Below are 20,964 nucleotides of genomic sequence, written 5' to 3'. Positions count from 1 at the left end.
CTGCTCTGAAAGGAGCTAATTTACGAACTACTCTCAAACGACGGTCTAGGGGTTTGCTTTGGGGACAGATAGTCTAATCTTAAGGACGGACCATCGCTGAGAGAGAGGACATGAAAATTAGCCGGGATACCAACTTAACCAAAAATTACCTCCAGGCCAAGACATTATATATCCTCAGAAGTTTTGGTGAAACGTATCCTTAAGAACTAGTAGAGCTGTAGGAACACTGAACAGAAACTTGTTAAACCTCGAGGGTTTACGAAATTATCCGTTTTCGACGCCGCGAAGACCGCAAATGGTTACAGAAATCGATCGAGCAAAATTCGCAAAAAGAACAAAATGACTAATTTAAGTTCTACAAACTTTGTTTGAGAGCAATTACCTGACCAATATTGCATGCATTATTGCATACAATGAGCTCGGTTAGATCGATTTCAGCCTGCTTCTAGGAGGAGAGAGTATAGGACCAAACAACAGGCTACACAAGATACAAAAAGAGCTCACTATAGACCACAACAATTATTAAATAGAAAATTGAGGACTATTGATCTGAACTCTAGTAGTAAACAGTCACCAATTGAGCATAAAAGAGTTCAAGAGCAAAAAGAATCTAAAAATCCAATCAAGCCATCAAAAACTTTCAATAAAAAGACAGCGACAAAAGTAATAGTTTAGGTCAAGAAAAATAAAACAACACCGCAAACTTGGCATCCAACCAACTTGAAGAAATCAACCAAATGCTCAAAACAAAGTCCGACCTAAAAACCGAAAAATGTAAAGAACGATTAAAAATCTCTATCAAAACAACTAACGTCCGGCGAATTGCTCATAACACCGACGAGCGATCGGCTTCGGCCTCCAGCTGGCTTTAGGGGGAATGGGGGTCTAACCGTTGTTGGGAGGTGGAGGGCTTGGGAGGTCTGGAAAAGATTGCGGGTTCAAATTGCCAGGTTAATGAGGGTGCACGCGATGTCGCGGGGATTGAGCCGGGCTGGGGCAAAATTTTAAGATTAAAAACAAACCTTCAGACCATGAAAATGTCTCCAAAAACAGAACTGTTGAATTGCATGCTCAGACACTAATAAAGCGTAAGGCTCTAATCCAGCTACTCATAATCAACTCGAATATTATAATATGCAAAAAATCCCCAAAGTAACAAAATGACCATTACAATTAAGAGCAGAAAATATGCAATAACGATTCTCAATACAATGAATATAAGCCTACTAGCGCCGGATGAATTGCTCTCGAACGACAGGTTAGGTGTAGCTGAGAAATGTTTTATGGGAGCAAAAAACGAATCTACAAAAAACAGCCTGGACCTCAAGGATGTCAGTCAGCCATCTCAACTACTAAGCTATAATGGCTTTGATTCTCTTTCGCTCATAATCAGTTTTATATTATCAACAAAGTTTATTTGAAAAAGAGAACAACATATAACATCTCCAGCAAATTGAAATTGAAAAGAGCCTGCTAAATAAATCTGTGAATAATTTTGAAACAATAACAGGAAAGATAACATGAGAGCGAGAAAACTGATTGCTGGAAAAATATCTGATAAAAATCTATCACAAATTGCAAACCGAAACCCCTATTGGCACCCAACTTGCAGTAAAAAGAATCTTCATTCAATAACTGACTATCCTTTGACATAACAAAAAACCAATGAAACGCTACAGAAAAAAAAACGAGGAAAGGGGAAGAAAAAAAATCGAAAAATCTTATGAACATAAAATTGTTAAACGTGCAGCTGCAAAAAGTTTAAATGCTACTTCTCGATTGTTACTCTAAGAATGTTTTCACTGACTTTTCTGCTCAATCAGTGCAACTCCAGAGAAACGCTAAACAATAATAAAAAGGCAGACAACAAAAAATCGGAAACGTAACCGACTAACGAAGGGCAAATTGCTCTCAAATGACTGGTGAGCTGTTGGCTTTGTCGGCACCAAGCCATGGTTTAATGAGGCTAGCTGTTAAATTGAAGGAGCGTGAGGTGAGCGCAGCGGGGGGTGGGCTGAGGGGGGTGGTGGGGTGAGTGAAGCAACGGTGGGAGGAGGGTCTTTGGCCGCACGGGGCCCTTACGGCTTGGACGTGCAGGGGTGCGGATTTGTGGGGGGGGGGGGGGGGGGAGTGAAAAGAAGGGGCTAATGCGGAGGAGGAGGGTGGGGGGTCAACCTTTAGGAACCGCCGTTTACACCATAAATGTAAGTTTCCAAAACAGTTTCTGCGAAACGCATACTTGGAGACCAGAGAGCTGAAAGGCTCTAAGAGCACTTAATGCCCGCTGGGCTCTACCTGTTTATCCCGTTTTTGAGGACAAAAAGTCAAATGAGTCAGACGAAAACTCGGTCAGAGGATAATTGCATGAAAAAAGAGCAACATGGCTAATATAATTGCTACAAACTTCGGTTGAGAGCAATTAAAAAAGAATTTTTATTGCTTCAATTAACAATTGCTTCAATTAACAACTACCAAACATTGAACTATCAAGTCCTAGAAGCAATGTCTGTATAATAGTTCTAGGTTTTAAAAATGAACAGGCAAAGCTATTGCCAAAAGCTTAGTTCAGAAGTAATAAGCAAAATAATTTTTAAAAAACGAAAAGTAGAAAAAAATTGATTACGTCACCCCATTTTTTAAAGCAAGCACAGCTTAAAAAATATTAAATTGAAACACCCACTAAACCATAGCTGGCAGATTGCCAGGAATTAGGCGCAATAGCTTTGTAGATCAGGAATGAGGCAAGTCACGTGTGACCAAAAACAATCGCGCCAATGAACAAAAACACTCTCCACTAAGAAAAAAGACGTCACAGATGCGCAATTGAATTTAAATTGCTCAAACGAATGATCAGAAAGCAGATTTGAAGTGATTTTGACGTTATATGGCCGTAACAAAAATCTTGACGACGAAATAAGAAAGGCAGGAGAAGTCCAATAAAAGCCTCAGTTATCGCCTTGCAGCTATTAATCACTAAAATAACTAATATCAACCAAAGATGCAAACATAGCCGGCAGATTGTCGGAAAATAGCCGCGATAGACGCTTCAGGCCTTCCATGGATTTGAAGCAACTAAAAAAAGATAGACCGCTTGACCACCAGTCCTTTAATAGACCACTAGACTTTTTGGGCTAGATCTTGTCTGTCATTTTTATGGGACACATACGCCCTATAAGGAAAAAGCCCTGAGGAAGCCTTTTCAAAAATATTATTCCAAACAATGAACTCAAGACTCTAAGACTCAAGAATTAGGGAAAATACGTTTGGCAATACTTAGATGCACACTATTGATCTTTAACTAGTAAATTTGCATAAAATTTAAAGTTCATTAAGTGATTTTACAAGTGATATTTTTCACTAGTGAGGTAAATTCCCAGTAACTTCACCACTCTAAGTACTTGAAGGACTACCAAACGCGGCTAGTGGCCTATAATAAAACTTGATGCCCGCTGAGCTTTACCTCTTGATCCCGTTTTGAAAGCTCAAATTCATGAAAAGTCATCAAAGTCATGAAAGTCACGGTAAGACGAAACAAAAATCTGTTAAACGAAGTAAAAAAATAGGAGCGCTATAATAGCCGCCTGGAATTGCTGACGCGGCTATTAATAAAAAATTGAATTAGATTGCAAAAGCTACTTGAAAAGCATCCAACAGGGCAAAATGGCAAAAATAGCTCAAAACTGCCCCCAACGGTACAATAATTTAATCAGATAACAAAAAGACCTCGAAGCGCTACTAGTTTGCTTGGTTGGGACAAACACAGTAATCAGCTAATGTTCGAGTTAAAACAAAAGAAATCTTCTTCAAAAAAGCCGCACGTGATCACAATTTGCTCGCTTAGCCACTCCTACTTTTTCCCCGCCTACTTTCTCCCTCACTCTCAGAATAATGCAAAAACGAAATTCTCTCAATGCTTTTAGACTTTTGTTCAACAGATTGACCTTAATAATTCTTTTCACATGCGTCATTTGGCTTCCATTTCAACACATTCTCTAATATACAGTCACCGATTTAAAACATACCCGGCAGATTGCCGGAAAATAGCCGCCGTTGATTCCAACAAGCATGATTGGGATTGAAAGAATAGATATTGAAAAAAAAGACTTTTGTACAAAAGCATTTTTTAAGTCCGATTTATTTTGATGGCATTTCGTAGTTGAACATAACGTACTTCTGTTTCTTAGAGAGAGGCTACAGGGGCTACTATGAATACCAATAAGCATGAGAGATGGTAACTAAGACTTATAGGAACGACGTTCAAATAGCGGGCATCTAAAATTGGGCTTTATGGGTTTATCCCGTTTCTACTTCTGACTTCAATTTTTCATACTGATTCTTTTCATTTTGAATTGCTTTGCTGAGCAACTGATGTTCAAAATCACTTTTAGCAGAATGAAGGAAGAGAGAAACTAGCCTAGAGAAGTCAAAAAGATATCACGCAAAATGTTGAAAAAGCGGCAAAATGAGGTAAAGCGAAACATTTTTTATTCGACGAAGTAAAAAAATAGGAGCGCTATAATAGCCGGCTGAGAAGATGAGGGCGGCTATTAAAAATAGATCACCATTACTCCTCTACGAGTTGTAAAAAAAGGAGAGTATCTATATAATAACCGTTGAGAGGCTGACGGCGGCTTATCATCACTCAATCAAAAAGAACAAAGGTAACTGGAAAAAGTCACTCAAGAAGTCAAAGATAGTTCTATAACAAAAGCGAAAAAGGCAAAGCAAAAATTTTTGCATAAGACGCACACTTTTACAATAACTGTTTCACTTATTTCGAGAGCAATTAACAAAGATCCCATATTTTGGAACCTAATCTCTCCGGCACGAATGAAATTACAAAAAAGATAACCTCAAAATTCCTTTAGAACTCATGTTTTTCTCAAGAAAGCTTTCTTCGGTCCCAATCGGTTGCACGAAAACAACCGGCACGGTAACAGATCGTCTCATTTCATGAGGTAGGAACAAAGATATTCATTTTGCTCAAGCAAACATCCAAGAAGGGAATATGAAAAGCTTCACTGGTTTTTTAACCTTTGGCAAAGAGGTGGGATGCCTTGAGATATGCGTAGTCTGGGTCTGTAAAGCCCATCTGGGCAATTGCACTGGACAGATTCTGCAGTTTAGACACCTCCACCATCACACTTCGAACACGATCACTCGTCAATTTGCCTGTAAAAACAACAACAATAATCAAATGATCAACTAATCAGTCCTCCATTTTTTTAAATCTTTAAATGAATACTTTTACAATCTACATCAGTAAATTTTCAAACATAGCTGGCAGATTGCCAGAAAATAGCCGCAACAGACTCGTAAGATCTGCAGTCTCAAAAAAACAGTAAAAAAGACCGACCAAAAAATTCGTCTTTTCATTGAAGGCTGATATGTTAAATTTCTGTATAAATTTTTGCTGCCTCTATTGACTGCTTTCTAATAACCTTCATTTAGAGTGACACACACCCATTTGACCTTATCTCTTTGAATTAAAGTAAAAAAAAGTCAATTTCAAAGTGAGGAAGTCATTTTTGAGAGTGAGGTAAGTCAAGTGTGACCAAAAAATTAATCACGCGCATGAACAAAAAAACTCGCTCCACTAAGAGCGAAAAATGACGTCACACATGCAATTCAGTTGAAATTGCATGAGCGAATGAACAAAAAGTGGCTGTGACGTCATATGGTCGTAACAAAAATCATGACGACGAAATAAAAAAACATAGCAGGACGAGTCCTGAAATACAATCCAAAGAATTGAATGAAAAACAGACCTAATGTACCTGACCAGCAGATCAATTGAACAATCCCAGCCAAAAAGACAAAATCTCAAAAGTTGACAACCTAAAAGAATCAAGCAAAAAAAAACAAAAAAATAACCATTGCTAAAACTCTTGAGACTATTTACCTGAAGACCATAAATGATACAATTCAAAATAATCATTAGATTACGCACATGCTTTGAAAGAGAATTTTTTGCCACTAAAAGTAGATAAAATCGAGAGATATGACAACGGCTTCAAAAAAACTGAGAAAAACAAAACTTAAAACTTTCTAAATCTCGCTGGAACCAATCTTTAACTCTGGAGTTCTGTCATTTGACCCATCTGCAAGACTTAGAAAAGCTTCGTGGGCCAGTCAGATCGTTAAATTCAGAAAATGTCAAAATAAATTCAAAACATTTTAAAACAATCAAAAATTTTAACAAAAATCTTGCAAAAATTGTAATGTTATTATTTTCAGAACATTTTCATTGTCTCCAGAGACCATCCATTATACCGATTGCGAGCCTTGAATAGTTTCATTGGCTCATAAAGATCCACAAACTTGTAACATGATAATAATTTTCAGAAAATTTAGAAAAATTTTAAATTTTATCAAGAGATTGCTGAAGTGCAGAGCATGATTATAAGCTACTGCATGACTGCTAGCGGTAATGGAATGGTTATCAGTATAACCATTCCATTACCTCCAGCAACCATGCAGTGCAGTAGCTTATAATCAAACTCTGGATGAGGTTCCTGGGCCCCTGATCAAGGAAAAATTTTCTAAACATTTTCAAAAAAAATTTAAAAAGTTCAATTTAAAAAACCTGCAAACATTTGTGATATTAAAAAATTGACAACCAATCTTATGCCACTAGAAACTATGCAGTAACATACTTGCAAACCATATAGGCGGTTACCTCGCTAGTGATGAACAAATAATAAATTTACAGAAATTTAAAAAAAAATTACAATTTCTCTTTTAAAAAGTCGTTTAATTCGAAATATTAAAATCTTGAAACACATTCCCCATTACCAATAAAAGTATGCAGTAAACTATTACCAAAACCTAGAGGAGATTCTTTCGCCCTTGAGGTTAGAGAAACCTAAAAATTGACAAAAATATTCAAAAACTTGAAAAATACAAGTTTTATTAAAAAAATTGCTTAAACTTTTGTTAAAATATTGGAAACCATTCCATTATCACTAGAAATTATGCAATAACCTCTATTAAACCCAAGAGGAAGCTTCTTGAAACCAGGGGCTGAAAAACCTCAAAAAATGACAAATTTTTTTTACAAAAACCTTAAAAAATTTGTTAAAAATTTGCGTGCTTATGTTTGGAGCACCAAAACATCTAGCTCTTAAAATGGCCATAAAACATAATAAACTCATGCCAAACACCATAATCAAACTTCACAAAGCTCAATTTCAGACTGGTCCAACAAAAATTTGCAAAAACGACGAAAAAATGCGAAAAATTGCAACATTTTGGGCCGAAAAACTCCTAAAAATGACCCTTTAACCTTGAATTACGGCCTTCCCAGTAGCTTCACCACTTTAAGCACTTGAAGGACTACGAAACGCGGTTAAGGGCCTCTAATGAAACTTGATGCCCGCTGAGCTTTACCTGTTTATCCCGTTTTGAAAGTCATGAAAAGGTGTGAAAACATCTTACAAAAATAAAAAAAAAAGACAGAGCACCAATACAATCCAATTCTTGGATTGTAAAAAAACCAAGAGAAGGCCAATAATAGCCCCAGCTATCGCTGTGCGGCTATTAAAAATCTTGAAAAAGCGCACTAAAATCGGATATGATCACATGAGGTACCTTCAGAAGACTGCTCGCATCTGTTGTTGCGGCCCCCAGTGTTTTTATGACCCCCCCCCCCCGCTTACCAATTGTGCTGCTATATAGCTCTTTACTATGTAAAAAATAGCAAGTGCAGCTGGGAGCGTGAAAGTATACATGCCCACTAAGCTTTGGGGCTTCAAACAGAACTGAATACATGATTCGATAGCATTTTAAGACAAAATTCCGATTTGGACCTTTCACTGCTTTGTTCCCTTTATGCTTTGAGATGTACCTCAGTTAAAGCTTTACCAGTTGAGTTCGTTCACCTGTTCTGTTCACCATATTTAGAGAACTAGATCAATGAGTTATGGAGAAAACTCATATAAGTGCTCATATTCATTGGCTTCTTAAGTGTGTGTGGAACCTACTTCCATTTTTGAAAATGGCGCATTATCTACTGACCCTTTTGTTGCTGGGCCATGAGGTGCTGTGAAATACTGCTGAGAATTGGCTCCAACCGAATAGTTTCTGCACTCTGAATGAGACCAAGAACAAACAACTCTGGCCACACACGTCTCAGTAACGACACATTGAGGTCGTGTCTAAACAAAAGAGTACCATTGATCAGTCTTAGATATTAGTTCAACTATAGTAGTCTTAACTGCGAAACGACGACCAGTATCTGTTCATAGAAAACAACTTCAGCACCAACATTTTTTAAGGAACTCCGAATCTACTCTGAAAGATTAAAGCTTAGTGGGCATATTAACTTTTATGCCCCCAGGTGATCGTGCAAAATATCATATTAATGTGCTATAGAACAATATATAAACTGGGGAAGGGGGGAAAGAATAGATCCGGAGCTCCTTTATAAGATCCTAGCTCTAAATGGCAAAAGACATTTCCTGTTCACAGGTCAGTCGACTTTGTTTATGCTATTGCAACCCATTTTTATAGTGTTACAAATCACGATTGCCAGAGATTTAGGCAAATTTTAATTGCTTCATAAGTAAACATGTAAAATTTAAATGCACAACCGTGAATTTTTTAAATATTTTGTCACATGTTTGTTAATCTTGTTCACAATCATCAGCAATTATTAACGACATGTTTAAAAAATGAACCAAATGTGGCTGCTCACTTTCGCTTTCCTATGGCTGACCGATCGGATAAGGAAGTAGCTCGAACCGTCCATTTTTTTAGCTTGAATTTCTAATCTCTCTCAAAGGATAAGATGACAGGTCTAACAAACTTTTGAATTGCTCGCAATTTTTAAGTCCTTTATGACTTCATAAGCAGCCAATCGGATGTTAAAGAACCCTGAAAGAATGAATTTTATTGCTGTCGGCACGGTACGATAATCAATAGTAAATATTGAGCAGTAGAATCAATTCAAATACTTACCCGAGTGACCTGAATGCGGGCAGAGATTTCGCCCAGTGAACAGTGAGGAAAAGAAGTCTGGATGCAGACTGGCAGATAAAGTTTACGTTGATCGTGTCTCCAGATGGCAACGAGTCCGCCAGGGAGAACTGGAAACTGCTCTCTGTTACTATCGGACCTATAAGTAAAGAATATGACAAAAGTCAGTCCAAATAGTTATACGCATGGTAATGGGAATTCACTAAAGCTAAAGTTAAATATCTGGCAGAGCGAAATTCGTTTTGAAAAGATGGCACGATTAAAGAACAGAAAATCGATAATTTCTCAAAGTCGAAAGCTAGGTGATTGGATATTAGACAAAAACCAACGGTACCTGAAAATTCATTTAATTTTTCTAAACTTTTTTTCGAAACACGTAAATAAGATTATAGGCAAGACCCACTAACATTGATCTTCACAAATCAAGAGTTAACTTTTTTCAGCTTCGGCATTTGCATCAAGTCCTCTTGCAATCGTTTTTGCATTAATGAATCCCGGGTAAAAAATCAGTCGCCAAAATCTGGGATCATTTCCAGTCCCCGCTTAGTGGGTGCATATTATCTGCACACCCCAAGCGCACGTGCCATAACAATGATTTATTACGTAATGACACGTGGTCTATAACTGCGAAGTGCATTGCGTAAGGGGGATGGCACCAACGGAAAAAGTCAAAATCTGAATGCAGCCTAATTTCGCAGAATCTTTTATTTGGCAAAAATGCGCTTGAAACACCACGTGCTGTATAAAATCAGCTAAGTTGCCAAGACTAAATCAGCCCTAAATGTCCTAACGATCCGGCCATAAGTTAGCAGCCCTAATTAGATTTACTTTTTGCTTTTTAAATCACAAATTGTTGGAAATAAGCAGATCACCCAAAATTGAGCTATTGATTCAGCAATTAGTAAATAAAGCATAAACCTACAAAGTCGGACGATTTGCTCTCCAGCGACGAGGCAACCAATTTAGATGGGCGCATACCCGCGAGCTACCCAATGAGTCGTGGACATTAAAACCGAAAATTTTGCATTCGAGAGCAGAGCAAGTAATTAAGTACTTAGACCCAGACTGCTGTGTTATTTGACCAAAACGGTTTCAAATGCTTCAAATTTGTTCGAGAGCAATTAATTACCCATTATTATATGAACATAGATCAATTAACGTCGTTCAAATTACTGTGAAACGACTGACGCACTGATGGCTTCGCCAGTCGCTAGATGTAGCAAAGAGAGGTTAGCTTAAGCTTAAAGATGTTTGAAAAATTTAAACTCAAATTCTCAGACGGAAAGAAAATAAAAAAAAAACGGTGGTAAGAAAAATAGCATTAAGAAGACAACCGGAATGATATAGCTGCTCTAAAATTTGCGAGCAATTAAGAAATAACTCATAACACCATGTAGCAAAAAACATTGAAAAAACAGCGATTTAGTATAATTTCAGGCTGAAACTTTTCAAATTGAGCCTAAAATATATCTCTGATCTCTGAGAAGCAGAGACATATTACAATTTAAGGCAAAATGGCGACAATGCTACATTAAATCTTCTTTGAAAAGTTACTTTGTTAATAATCCCAGAATGGAAAGCCTCCAAATACAACTCAAAGATACCACCCTATTGGAAACAGAATTGAGACAAAAAATAGGAAAATCAGATATTAGGTATTTCTCGTTAAAGTCAGTAAAACCAAGAACGTCAATCAAAGTTGATTCAGGCGTGTAAAAAAAGTTACAGCATTACGCAAATTAGAAAACCTTTTCACTTCCACAAGCCTTTAACAAACAAAAAGTCAAAAACCAAAATGCCAAAAGCTGTGCTCAAAAACTCACCTAAAACCTAAACGTTCGGGTGCTTCAAATGAAATGCAGTTTACATTTGAGATTTTATTAGTGAACACGAACACTTGAAAAGCGAGTTTAATTGCTTAAAATAGTAAATAAGCGCAATTTTGATAACGCGACTCAAACTGTCAATAAAAAAGACTGTGGAAGTCATTGGATTAAAAAGACAAGCATTAACTTGTATGAGAACAATCGGGTTTGTGATAGCCTATCTTACAATCGCCTTTATTTCAGCAAGCGACTTAATTTGTGAAAATGAGCCAATTAGATCAGGCGAAAAAGTCACTGGAATAGTGAACTCGAAAAAGTTCTAGAACAAATTGTTCAAACAAAAATTTTGCATAAAAGGACACGAATACAATAATTGCTTCGAACTTTATTCGAGAGCCGTCATTTTTTCTGAAATTGTCAATCCTGAATTTTTAGCTTGAGAAGAGTGATGATCATTACTTGAAGAGTCAGCGCAACCATTTCTATTTTTTACGTGCACAGGATTTCAAAATACTTACTTGAATTGGTATAACAAAACATACCCGGCAGATTGCCGGAAAATAGCCGCCGTTGATTCCAATAAGCATGATTGGGATTGAAATAACAGAAGATATTGAAAAAAAAAGATTTTTGTACAAAAACATTTTTTTAAGTCCGATTTATTTTGATGGCATTTCGTGGTTGAACATACTTCTGTTTCTTAGAGAGAGGCTACAGGGGCTACCATCAATAACAATAAGCATTAAAGATGGTAAATAAGACTTATAGGAACGACGTTCAAATAGCGGGCATCTAAAATTGGGCTTTATGGGTTTATCCCGTTTCTATTTCTGACATCCATTTTTGTACTAAGTCTGTTCATTTTGAATTGCTTTGCTGAGCAACTGATGTTCAAAATCACTTTTAGCAGAATGAGAGAAGAGAGAAACTAGCCTAGAGAAGTCAAAAAGATTTCACGCAAAATGTTGAAAAGGCGGCAAAATGAGGTAAAGCGAAACATTTTTTTATTCGACGAAGTAAAAAAAAAAATAGGAGCGCTATAATAGCCGGCTGAGAAGATGAGGGCGGCTATTAATGAAGAAATTAATTTTTTTTGCATTTTTATCTCAACAGCTGTGACAATCAATTGCTGAACAGTGATCATACCAAATTCGTTAGATACGCAGCCGCAATGGTTTTCTTATGATTCCAATATCGAACCAGTCACCCCAAAATTTGTGTGTGGGGCGGGGGGTGAAATAGGGGTTGAATGGGAGAGGGCCTCAAAGATTAACCGCCTTTCACACCATGAATTTATGTCTTCAAAACAGAAAAAAAAAACAACATAATTCAACAGAAAATTGAATTCTTTTAGACCTTTTAAACAGTTCTTTTAGATCTTTCAAAGGCTTTTGACTCTATAAACCCAGAAATACTTTTAGGGACACTTGCAAATATAGGTCGTGAAAACGCTACCGAATTAAAAGAGAATTATTTGTGTAAAGGAAGGCAAAGAGTTCTAGATGGAAATCAATCAGACTGGATAACTTTCAAAAAGTTCACAAGCTACTTTCTTAGGTCTGTTGTTATTTAAACTTTACCTAAACGATCGACGATTGTACGGTGGCCCAGTATGCAGACAACACTTTCCTTTTCACATTAAAAATGGATGAAATTTTGTCAAAAACAAAACTTGAACATAACATCCCAAATTTATCAATTATTTTTACGAAGTCCCAGTTAATGGTGAACAAACAGAAAACAGAGTATATAGTGTTCAACATGAAGATGTTAACAAATACCGTTTTGGACGTCAAAAACAAAGCAGCAGAATCAACTAGTGTGAAGTATCTAAACGTAGTTACTGATAGCAAACTAAAGTTTGATGAAAATGATACAGATACACACAATGGCTCGTCATATAAATCTTTTGAGTAAAAAACTTGGCGGAGAAAACAAAAATGCAATTGTAATAGGTCACGTACATTTTTCAGCTTTACTTGTAGTGGGGTTGGAAGAAACACTAATCGTAACATTAATCGTAATGCACATCGTGATTGAAACAGAAAAAAAAAGAAGAGATAAATTGACCAATTTTTTCGATTTTCTGCAGTGTCAAAAAGTGTTCTAGTTCGGCGTGCAGTTTCGTTTGGATTCTAAAACTATACTTAATTCAGCTTCTAAACTTAAAGCTAACAAGCTTACTACCAATGTCAGCTAGCAAACACTCTAATGAACTTTGATAACCAAATTCTCAATGACTTAATGACCGGTCTTTATCGGTTTATCCCGTCTCTTTTGATTTTGCTCTTTTGACCTTGACTGTATTCACTATCTTGCGTAATTCATTGAGTGAAAGAATTTAAAATCATTCATACGAAACAGTGAGAGAGGAAAGTCAGAAATAAAACGTGAAAGTCGTGACTTATGTAAAAAAGAAAAACGTGATCAAAAAGTGAAGCGAATAAAAAAAAACATAGCAGGACAAGTCCTGACGTACAATTCAAAGAATTTTTATTGACTAAACAAAAAACTAGGCCTAGAACGGACTATGAGTGAAATGGAAAAACAATTTCTAAAAAAATCAGATAAAAAAACAAAATCAATGTCAAAAAGCCGTTAGAGAGAAAAAACTACTAGCGAGAAAGGGAAATTTGGTTGAAACAAAAAAAAACTAGGCCTAAAATGAACTAAGAATGGATTGCAAAAACCATTTAGAGAAAACTCTGATCCAAAAAATTCAAAAAACAGAAAAATCAAAAGGAAATTGCCGCATGTGAACAAAAGACCACTAGCGAGAAAGCGAATTTTTGTTCAAACACCGTTTTTTCTCTACTTTTAAATTGGAGCGAAAAAAGTTTACGCCGCAAAACCACTCGCTTTTTTCGCTCCATTTCTTGTTTGGGCGTGACCAAAATCACTACTCCAATTTGCCTTCAAAAATCATGAAAATGTGCGAACAGATCTTAAAAAGAGACAGCGCCCCAATACAATTCAAATTCTTTGAATTGTAAAAGCTGAGAGAAGACCAATAATAGCCCCAGCTATCGCTGTGCGGTTATTGAATGTGTGTTCATCCATACCTCTGCAAAATTAGTATTACAATGCAAAGCGAACTTTTTCTCAAATTTTTAGGATCACTTAAGCTACCTGGCATAACTTGTTTTCGAGTCTACTTTATATCTCAGGTAAATCTGAAAGCCGCTTTGAAATTATTTTACAGAGAATTTTTGTTCTAAAATGAAACTCCCAGCAGTGTGCTTTCTTTCTTTTGAACTGAAACGTTTTTTGTCTAACACGAATACAATCATTGCTTCAAACTTTATTCGAGAGCCGTCATTTTTTCTGAAACTGTCAATCTTGAACTTTTAGCTTGAGAACAGTGATGATCATTATTTGCAGAGTCAGCGCAACCATTTCTATTTTTTACGTGCACAGGATTTTAAAATGCTTACTTGAAGTGGTATAATAAATGAAATTAAATTTTTTTGCATTTACCTCAACTACTGTGACAATCAATTGCTGAACAGTGATATCAAATTCGTTAGATACGCAGCCGCAATGGTTTTCTTTTGATTCCAATATCGAACCAGTCACCCCAAAATTTGTGTGTGGGGCGGGGGGGTGAAATAGGGGTTGAATGGGAGAGGGCCTCAAAGACTAACCGCCCTACACACCATGAATTTATGTCTTCAAAACAGAAAAAAAACATAATTCAACAGAAAATTGAATTCTTTTAGACCTTTTAAACAGTTCTTTTAGATCTTTCAAAGGCTTTTGACTCTATAAACCCAGAAATACTTTTAGGGACACTTGCAAATATAGGTCTTGAAAACGCTACCGAATTAAGAGAATTATTTGTGTAAAAGAAGGCAAACAGTTCTAGATGGAATTCAATCAGACGGGATAACTTCCAAAAAGTTTACAAGGTACTTTCCTGGGTCTGCTACTTTTTAAACTTTACCTAAACGGTCGACGATTGTACGGTGGCCCAGTATGCAGACAACACTTTCCTTTTCACATTAAAAATGGATGAAATTTTGTCAAAAACAAAACTTGAACATAAAATCCCAAATTTATCAATTATTTTTACGAAGTCCAAGTTAATTGTGAACAAACAGAAAACAGAGTATATAATATTCAACATGAAGACGTTAACAAATACCGTTTTGCATGTCAACAACAAAGCAGCAGAATCAACTAGTGTGAAGTATCTAAGCGTAGTTACTGATAGCAAACTAAAGTTTGATGAAAATGATACAGATACACACAATGGCTCGTCAAATAAATCTTTTGAGTAAAAAACATGGCGGAGAAAACAAAAATACAATTGTACTAGGTCACGTATATTTTTCAGCTTTACTTGTAGTGGGGTTGGAAGAAACATTAATCGTAATCGGAAAAAATGAATTGGGGAATAAATACAAGTTTTAATAGGAGAAAGTACGATCGTCCACAGATCACAAAATTCGTAACATTTTACCAGTTTCTGTCATCTAATATGGATTCCCAAAATATTTTTTCGCTCACTCAGAAACGATCTTCCTACATATGAAAAGGAATTTCGTTGATGCACATCGTGATTGAAACAGAAAAAAAAGAAGAGATAAATTGACCAATTTTTTCGATTTTCTTCAGTGTCAAAAAGTGTTCTAGTTCAGCGTGCAGTTTCGTTTGGATTCTAAAACTATACTTAATTCAGCTTCTAAACTGAAAGCTAACAAACTTAATACCAATGTCAGCTAGCAAACACTCTAATGAAATTTGATAACCAAATTCTCAATGACTTAATGACCGGTCTTTATCGGTTTATGCCGTCTCTTTTGATTTTGCTCTCTTGACCTTGACTGTATTCACTATCTTGCGTAATTCATTGAGTGAAAGAATTTAAAATCATTCATACGAAACAGTGAGTGAGGAAGTCAGAAAAATAAAACGTGAAATTCGTGACTTATGTAAAAAGAAAAACGTGATCAAAAGGTAAAACGAATTTAAAAAACGTAGCAGGACAAGTCCTGACGTACAATTCATAGAATTTTTATTAACTAAACAAAAACTAGGCCTAGAACGTACTATGGGTGAAATGGAAAAACAATTTCCAAAAAATCAGATAAAAAAAACAAAATCAATGTCAAAAAGCCGTTAGAGAGAAAAACTACTAGCCAGAAAGGGAAATTTGGTTGCAACAAAAAAACTAGGCCTGAAATGAACAATGAATGGATTGCGAAAACCATTTAGAGAAAAATCTGATCAAAATTCAGAAAACAGTAAAAATCAAAAGGAAATTGCCGCATGTGAACAAAAAACCACTAGCGAGAAAGCGAATTTTTTTACAAACACCATTTCCTCGCTATTAAAAACATAGAGCACAAATATTTCAAGCCGAAAAACCACTCGCTTTTTCGCTATATTTCCTGTTTCGGCGTGACCAAAGTCACTACTCCAATTTGACTTCAAAAATTATGAAATTGTGTGACCAGATCTTAAAAGACAGCACCCCAATACAATTCAAATTCTTTGAATTGTAAAAAACATAGCTGGAAGATTCCCAGAAAATAGCCGCAATAGATTCGTAGACCTGCAGTCTCAAAAAAACAGTAAAAAGACAGACCAAAAAATTCGTCTTTTCATTAAAGGCTGATATGTTATATTTTGATTAAAACTCTGTAGAAGTTTTTGCTGCCTCTATTAGCTGCTCTTAAAAAACCTTCATTTGCATTCCCATTTGACCCCATTTGACACCCATCAGACACCCATTTGACCTTATCTCTTTGAATTAAAGTAAAAGAAAGTCAATATCAAAGTGGGTCATTTTTGAGAGAGGTAAGTCAAGTGTGACCAAAAATTTAATCACGCGAATGAACAAAACTCGCTCCATTAAGAGCAAAAAAACATCACGCACGCACTTCAGTTGAAATTTCAAGAACGAATGAACAGAAAGCAGATTTGAAGTGGTTGTGACGTCATACGGTCGTAAAAAAAATCGCGACGACGAAACAAAAAAAAACCAAGAGAAGCCCAATAAAAGCCCTGTGCGGCTATTAAAACAGGCTATCGCTGTGCGGCTATTAAAAAGGAGAGCGCATAAATAATAGCCATTTTAGAAGCTGCCGGCGGCTATTAATCAGACTCTCGAGAGCGTTCTTGAAAAAAAAAGAATTGAAAAAACAATTTTGGAAAGAATTTTTGGACTCAAAATTAATTGATTTTCAAGATGTAATTGGAAGCATTCGGATACTAGTTATGATTATTATTTTACATTTTCACAATGTACACGGAAAATTTTGCAGAAAAATTTAGCTGGCTTTTATTAAAGTAAAATCCAGCTCTTTAAATAGCTAATTTAATGGGTTTTCTTAAATTTTAAATGATATTTCTTAACTGTAAATTTCCTCGTTACCTTTTGCATTTTATTATGTGTATTACAAGAAATTAACAATGCTTCTTTTTTAAGAGAACTTAATGCCCTCCAGGCAGGCTTTACCTGCTTATCCCGTTTATGAGAACCAAAAGTCACACAAACAGGGTCAGACAAAAAATGGGTCAAGCGAAAATTCGCCTAAAAAGACCGCATGACAAATATAGTTGCTAAAACCTTCGTTTGAGAGCAATCAATTAGATCGTTGCCTGACTTGACCATCAAATATAAACATACCCGGCAGATTGCAGGAAAATAGCCGCCGTTAATGCCCATAACTCTATTGGGATTGAAAGAAATATAAATATCAACAAAAATTAATTTTTGCATAAAACCATTTTAAATGCGATTTATTTTGATGTCATTTCGTAATTGAACATACTCCGGTCTCTCAGTGAGAGGGTACAGGGTCTAGTATCAATACCAATAAGCATTATAGATGGTAACTAAAACTTATGAGAGCAAAGTTCAAGTACCGGGCATCTAAAAATGGGCTTTATGCGTTTATCCCGTTTCTATTTCTGACTATGATTTTTTATACTGACTCTGTTCATTTTGAATTGCTTTGCTGAGCAGCTGCTGTTTAAAAGGATTTTGAGCAGTATGACAGCAGAGTAAAACCAGCCTAGAGAAGTAGAAAAGATTTCACGCAAAATGTCGAAAAAAATGCAAAATAGTAAAAGCGAAAAAAGGTCGACGAAGTAAAAAAACATAGCAGGACAAGTCCTGACGCACAATTAAAAAAATTTCATTAACAAAGCAAAAAACTAGACCTAGAACGGACTATGAAATGATTGGGAAAACCATTTAGAAAAAAATCGAAAAACAGTAAAAATCAAAGTGAAATTGCCGCATGTGAAAAAACCACTAGCGAGAAAGCGAATTTTTGTTCAAACACCGTTTTCTCATTCCACTTTAAATATAGAGCGACAAAATTTTACGCCGAAAAACCACTCGCTTTTTCGCTCCGCTTCCTGTTTCGGCGTGACCAAAATCACTACTCAAATTTGACTTCAAAAATCATGAAAATGTGTGAACAATCTTAAAAAAAAAAGCCGGAAGAATTCCGGAAACGGCTTGAAGTGGAAATCCATTTAAACGCCATTCAACTACTCATCAGACAAAACATGCCTCCTCTAAATCAGGATTATCTTGAAACAAAACCATAAAACAAAAAAGTTAAGAAAATCAAGCCTATTAGAATATGATGAAAAATCTTATCAAAATTTGTCGTCAATCGAGACCCCGAAATAACCATCTATGTCAAAATTACTTCATCAACACAACTAGTACCTACGTAAAACCACTTATGAGAAGTTAAAAAATACTTGATGCCAGGTCATGAAAAAATAAGCTCTTCCAAACAACTTTTACTAAAAAACTGGAAAAGTTAATAAATTTTTTAAGATTGCAAAAACACAAAAATCCAAAGACACATTCTTTTCAACCAAAAGGGTATTCAAACGATCGCAAAATAATAGGCCAGTCATAATAGGCTTAGAAATGTATCTAAAGAACAGAAAAAAAAGGAAAAATTGCAAAAAATTAAGAAAAATAGTTCCAATTTTCGCTATTTTTCGTCAACTTTCACAACAAAAAATTGCTTCATATCCACAAATCTGCAACTATTTGTTAACTTAGAATTTCTCAAGTAATAGGGGTCTTTTCAACACCCATTTGAGGCAGTAAAACAAAACAAAAGTCAAAAAATTGCAAAAATTAGCCCAAAAATCAGCAAAATACATGAAAAAATCCGAATTAGCATAAAATTCATATAAATTTTCAGAAACCTTCAAACCGCTACCAACACCAGCTTAAAATAAAAGAAAATCATAACCAAAGTTCTTAACCAAAAAAAATTGGAAAAAAAGCTTTAAAATGCAGCACATGAACAAAAAATTCGCTCGCTTAAAGAAAATTTTTTCACACATCAATTTTTCGCTCTCTCAAAAACAGCGGTATGAACAAAAACCACTCTTTTTGCTCCACTCTTCACTTTTCAGCACCAAAATCACTTCAAATTTTTCATGCGTTTCATTTCCCGCTTCAAAAATTACTCCAATAAAATTGATTTAAAAAAAACATAGCCGAAAGAATTCCGGAAACGACTCGAAGTAAAAATCCATTTAAACGCCATACAACTACTGATCAAACAAAACTTGCCTTCACTAATTAGCGATTATCTGGAAAAAAAGTTATGAAACAAAAAAGTAAAAACAATAAAACCAAATCTGTTAAAAAATGACAAAAAATCTGATCAAATTTTGTTATAAATTGAGATCCCGAAAAAACTATCTCTGCCTAAATAACTTCATCAAAACAACTAGTACTTACGAGAACCACTTATGTGAATTTTGAAAAAATACTTCAGGCCAAAATTATGGAAAAAAGCTCTTAAAAACAACTTTCACTGAAAAACTGGAAAAAGTTACTAAATTTTTTAATATTTCAAAAACATATAAATCCAAATAAAAATTCCCTTCAGCCAATAGTGTATCCAGATGCTCGGAAAACAATAGGCAAGTCATAGTAGGCAAAGAAACTTAGCTAAAAACAGAAAAAACAATGAAAAACTGCAAAAAATTACGAAAATTAGTTCCAATTTCGCAATTTTTTTCTCATATTTCTCAACAAAAAAATGATTCATACCCACAAAACTGCAACCAATTGTTATCATAAAATTGCTCAAGTAGAAGGCGTTTCTTCAATACCCATATGAGCCAGTAAAACAAAATAATCAAAAAAACGCAAAAATTATCCCGAAAATCAGCAAAATACATTAAAAACCTCCGAATTATCATAAAATTCATATCAAGTTCCAGAAACCTTCAAACCACTACCGAAACCAGCCTAAAAAAAAACAAAACCATAACCAAACCTTTAAACATAAATAAATGAAAAAAACTGCTTTAAAATGCCGCACGTGAACAAAATTTCGCTCGCTTAGAGAAAAATTTTTCACACATCAATTTCTCGCTCTCTCGAAAACAGCGGTATGAACAAAAACCACTCTCTTTCCGCTCCGCTCTTCACTTTTGTTCAGCGCCAAAATCACTCGTTTCACGCGTTTCATTTTCCGCTTCAAAAATCACTCCAATAAAATTGATTTAAAAAAAGGACTTCTCCAATACTCGTCTTCGAGTCGTAAAAAGACAGCACCCCAATACAATTCAAATTCTTTGAATTGTAAAATAGGAGCGCTATAATAGCCGGCTGAGAAGATGAGGGCGGCTATTAAAAACAAGAAATGGAGAATTGACCTGTGTATTCATCGGGCGAGGAAGTAGAGGCCCTCGAATTAGTCGAGAACAAAACTCGCTGAAGGTTGTCAAACGCTCTTGATGCTGCGATGTCCTCGCTACTTGTGTGAAAAAATGGCGGAGCTACAGAGGGGGCGACTCCACTGCTACCTGTTGCATTGAGAGTAGACACTCCCACGCTGGGTATTTGAGCTAGGTTACTGTTAGATAATAAAGAGTTAGGGGTGGTCCCGCCTCTAAGCAAGGAAGCCAGGGGGCTGAATCTATTGGATACCTGAAACATGAGGTATTTTCAGAAACACGGGACATCAATTATTTTCTGTACACTGAGTTTACTCTTACCTATAATGATTTTCAAACATACCCGGCAGATTGCCGGAAAAGAGCCGCCGTTGATTCCAATAAGCATGATTGGGACTGAACGAATAGAATATATTAAAAAAAAAAAAGATTTTTGTACAAAAATATTTTTTAAGTCCGATTTATTTTGATGGCATTTCGTAGT

The 20,964-nt window shown here is 35.7% G+C and overlaps 1 protein-coding gene across 1 annotated transcript in view; it reads right to left on the bottom strand.

Annotated features, from left to right (window-relative positions):
* Positions 1-20,964, bottom strand: part of LOC142337642 (nuclear receptor subfamily 2 group C member 2-like) — a 36,664-nt gene that overhangs the window by 1,767 nt on the left and 13,933 nt on the right. The window contains exons 5-8 of the mRNA XM_075387026.1: positions 20,460-20,733; positions 8,959-9,115; positions 8,017-8,156; positions 5,035-5,172 (exon numbers count right to left, since the gene is read on the bottom strand). Of these exons, the coding sequence (XP_075243141.1) occupies positions 5,035-5,172; positions 8,017-8,156; positions 8,959-9,115; positions 20,460-20,733 (709 nt within the window). The remainder of the gene's footprint in view (positions 1-5,034; positions 5,173-8,016; positions 8,157-8,958; positions 9,116-20,459; positions 20,734-20,964) is intronic.

This window comes from Convolutriloba macropyga, chromosome 4 (genome assembly GCF_964194025.1).
Source record: "Convolutriloba macropyga chromosome 4, txConMacr16.3, whole genome shotgun sequence".
NCBI lineage: Eukaryota > Metazoa > Xenacoelomorpha > Acoela > Convolutidae > Convolutriloba > Convolutriloba macropyga.
Note: the sequence above shows the minus strand (reverse complement) of the source record. Positions and strands in the feature narration are given on the sequence as shown.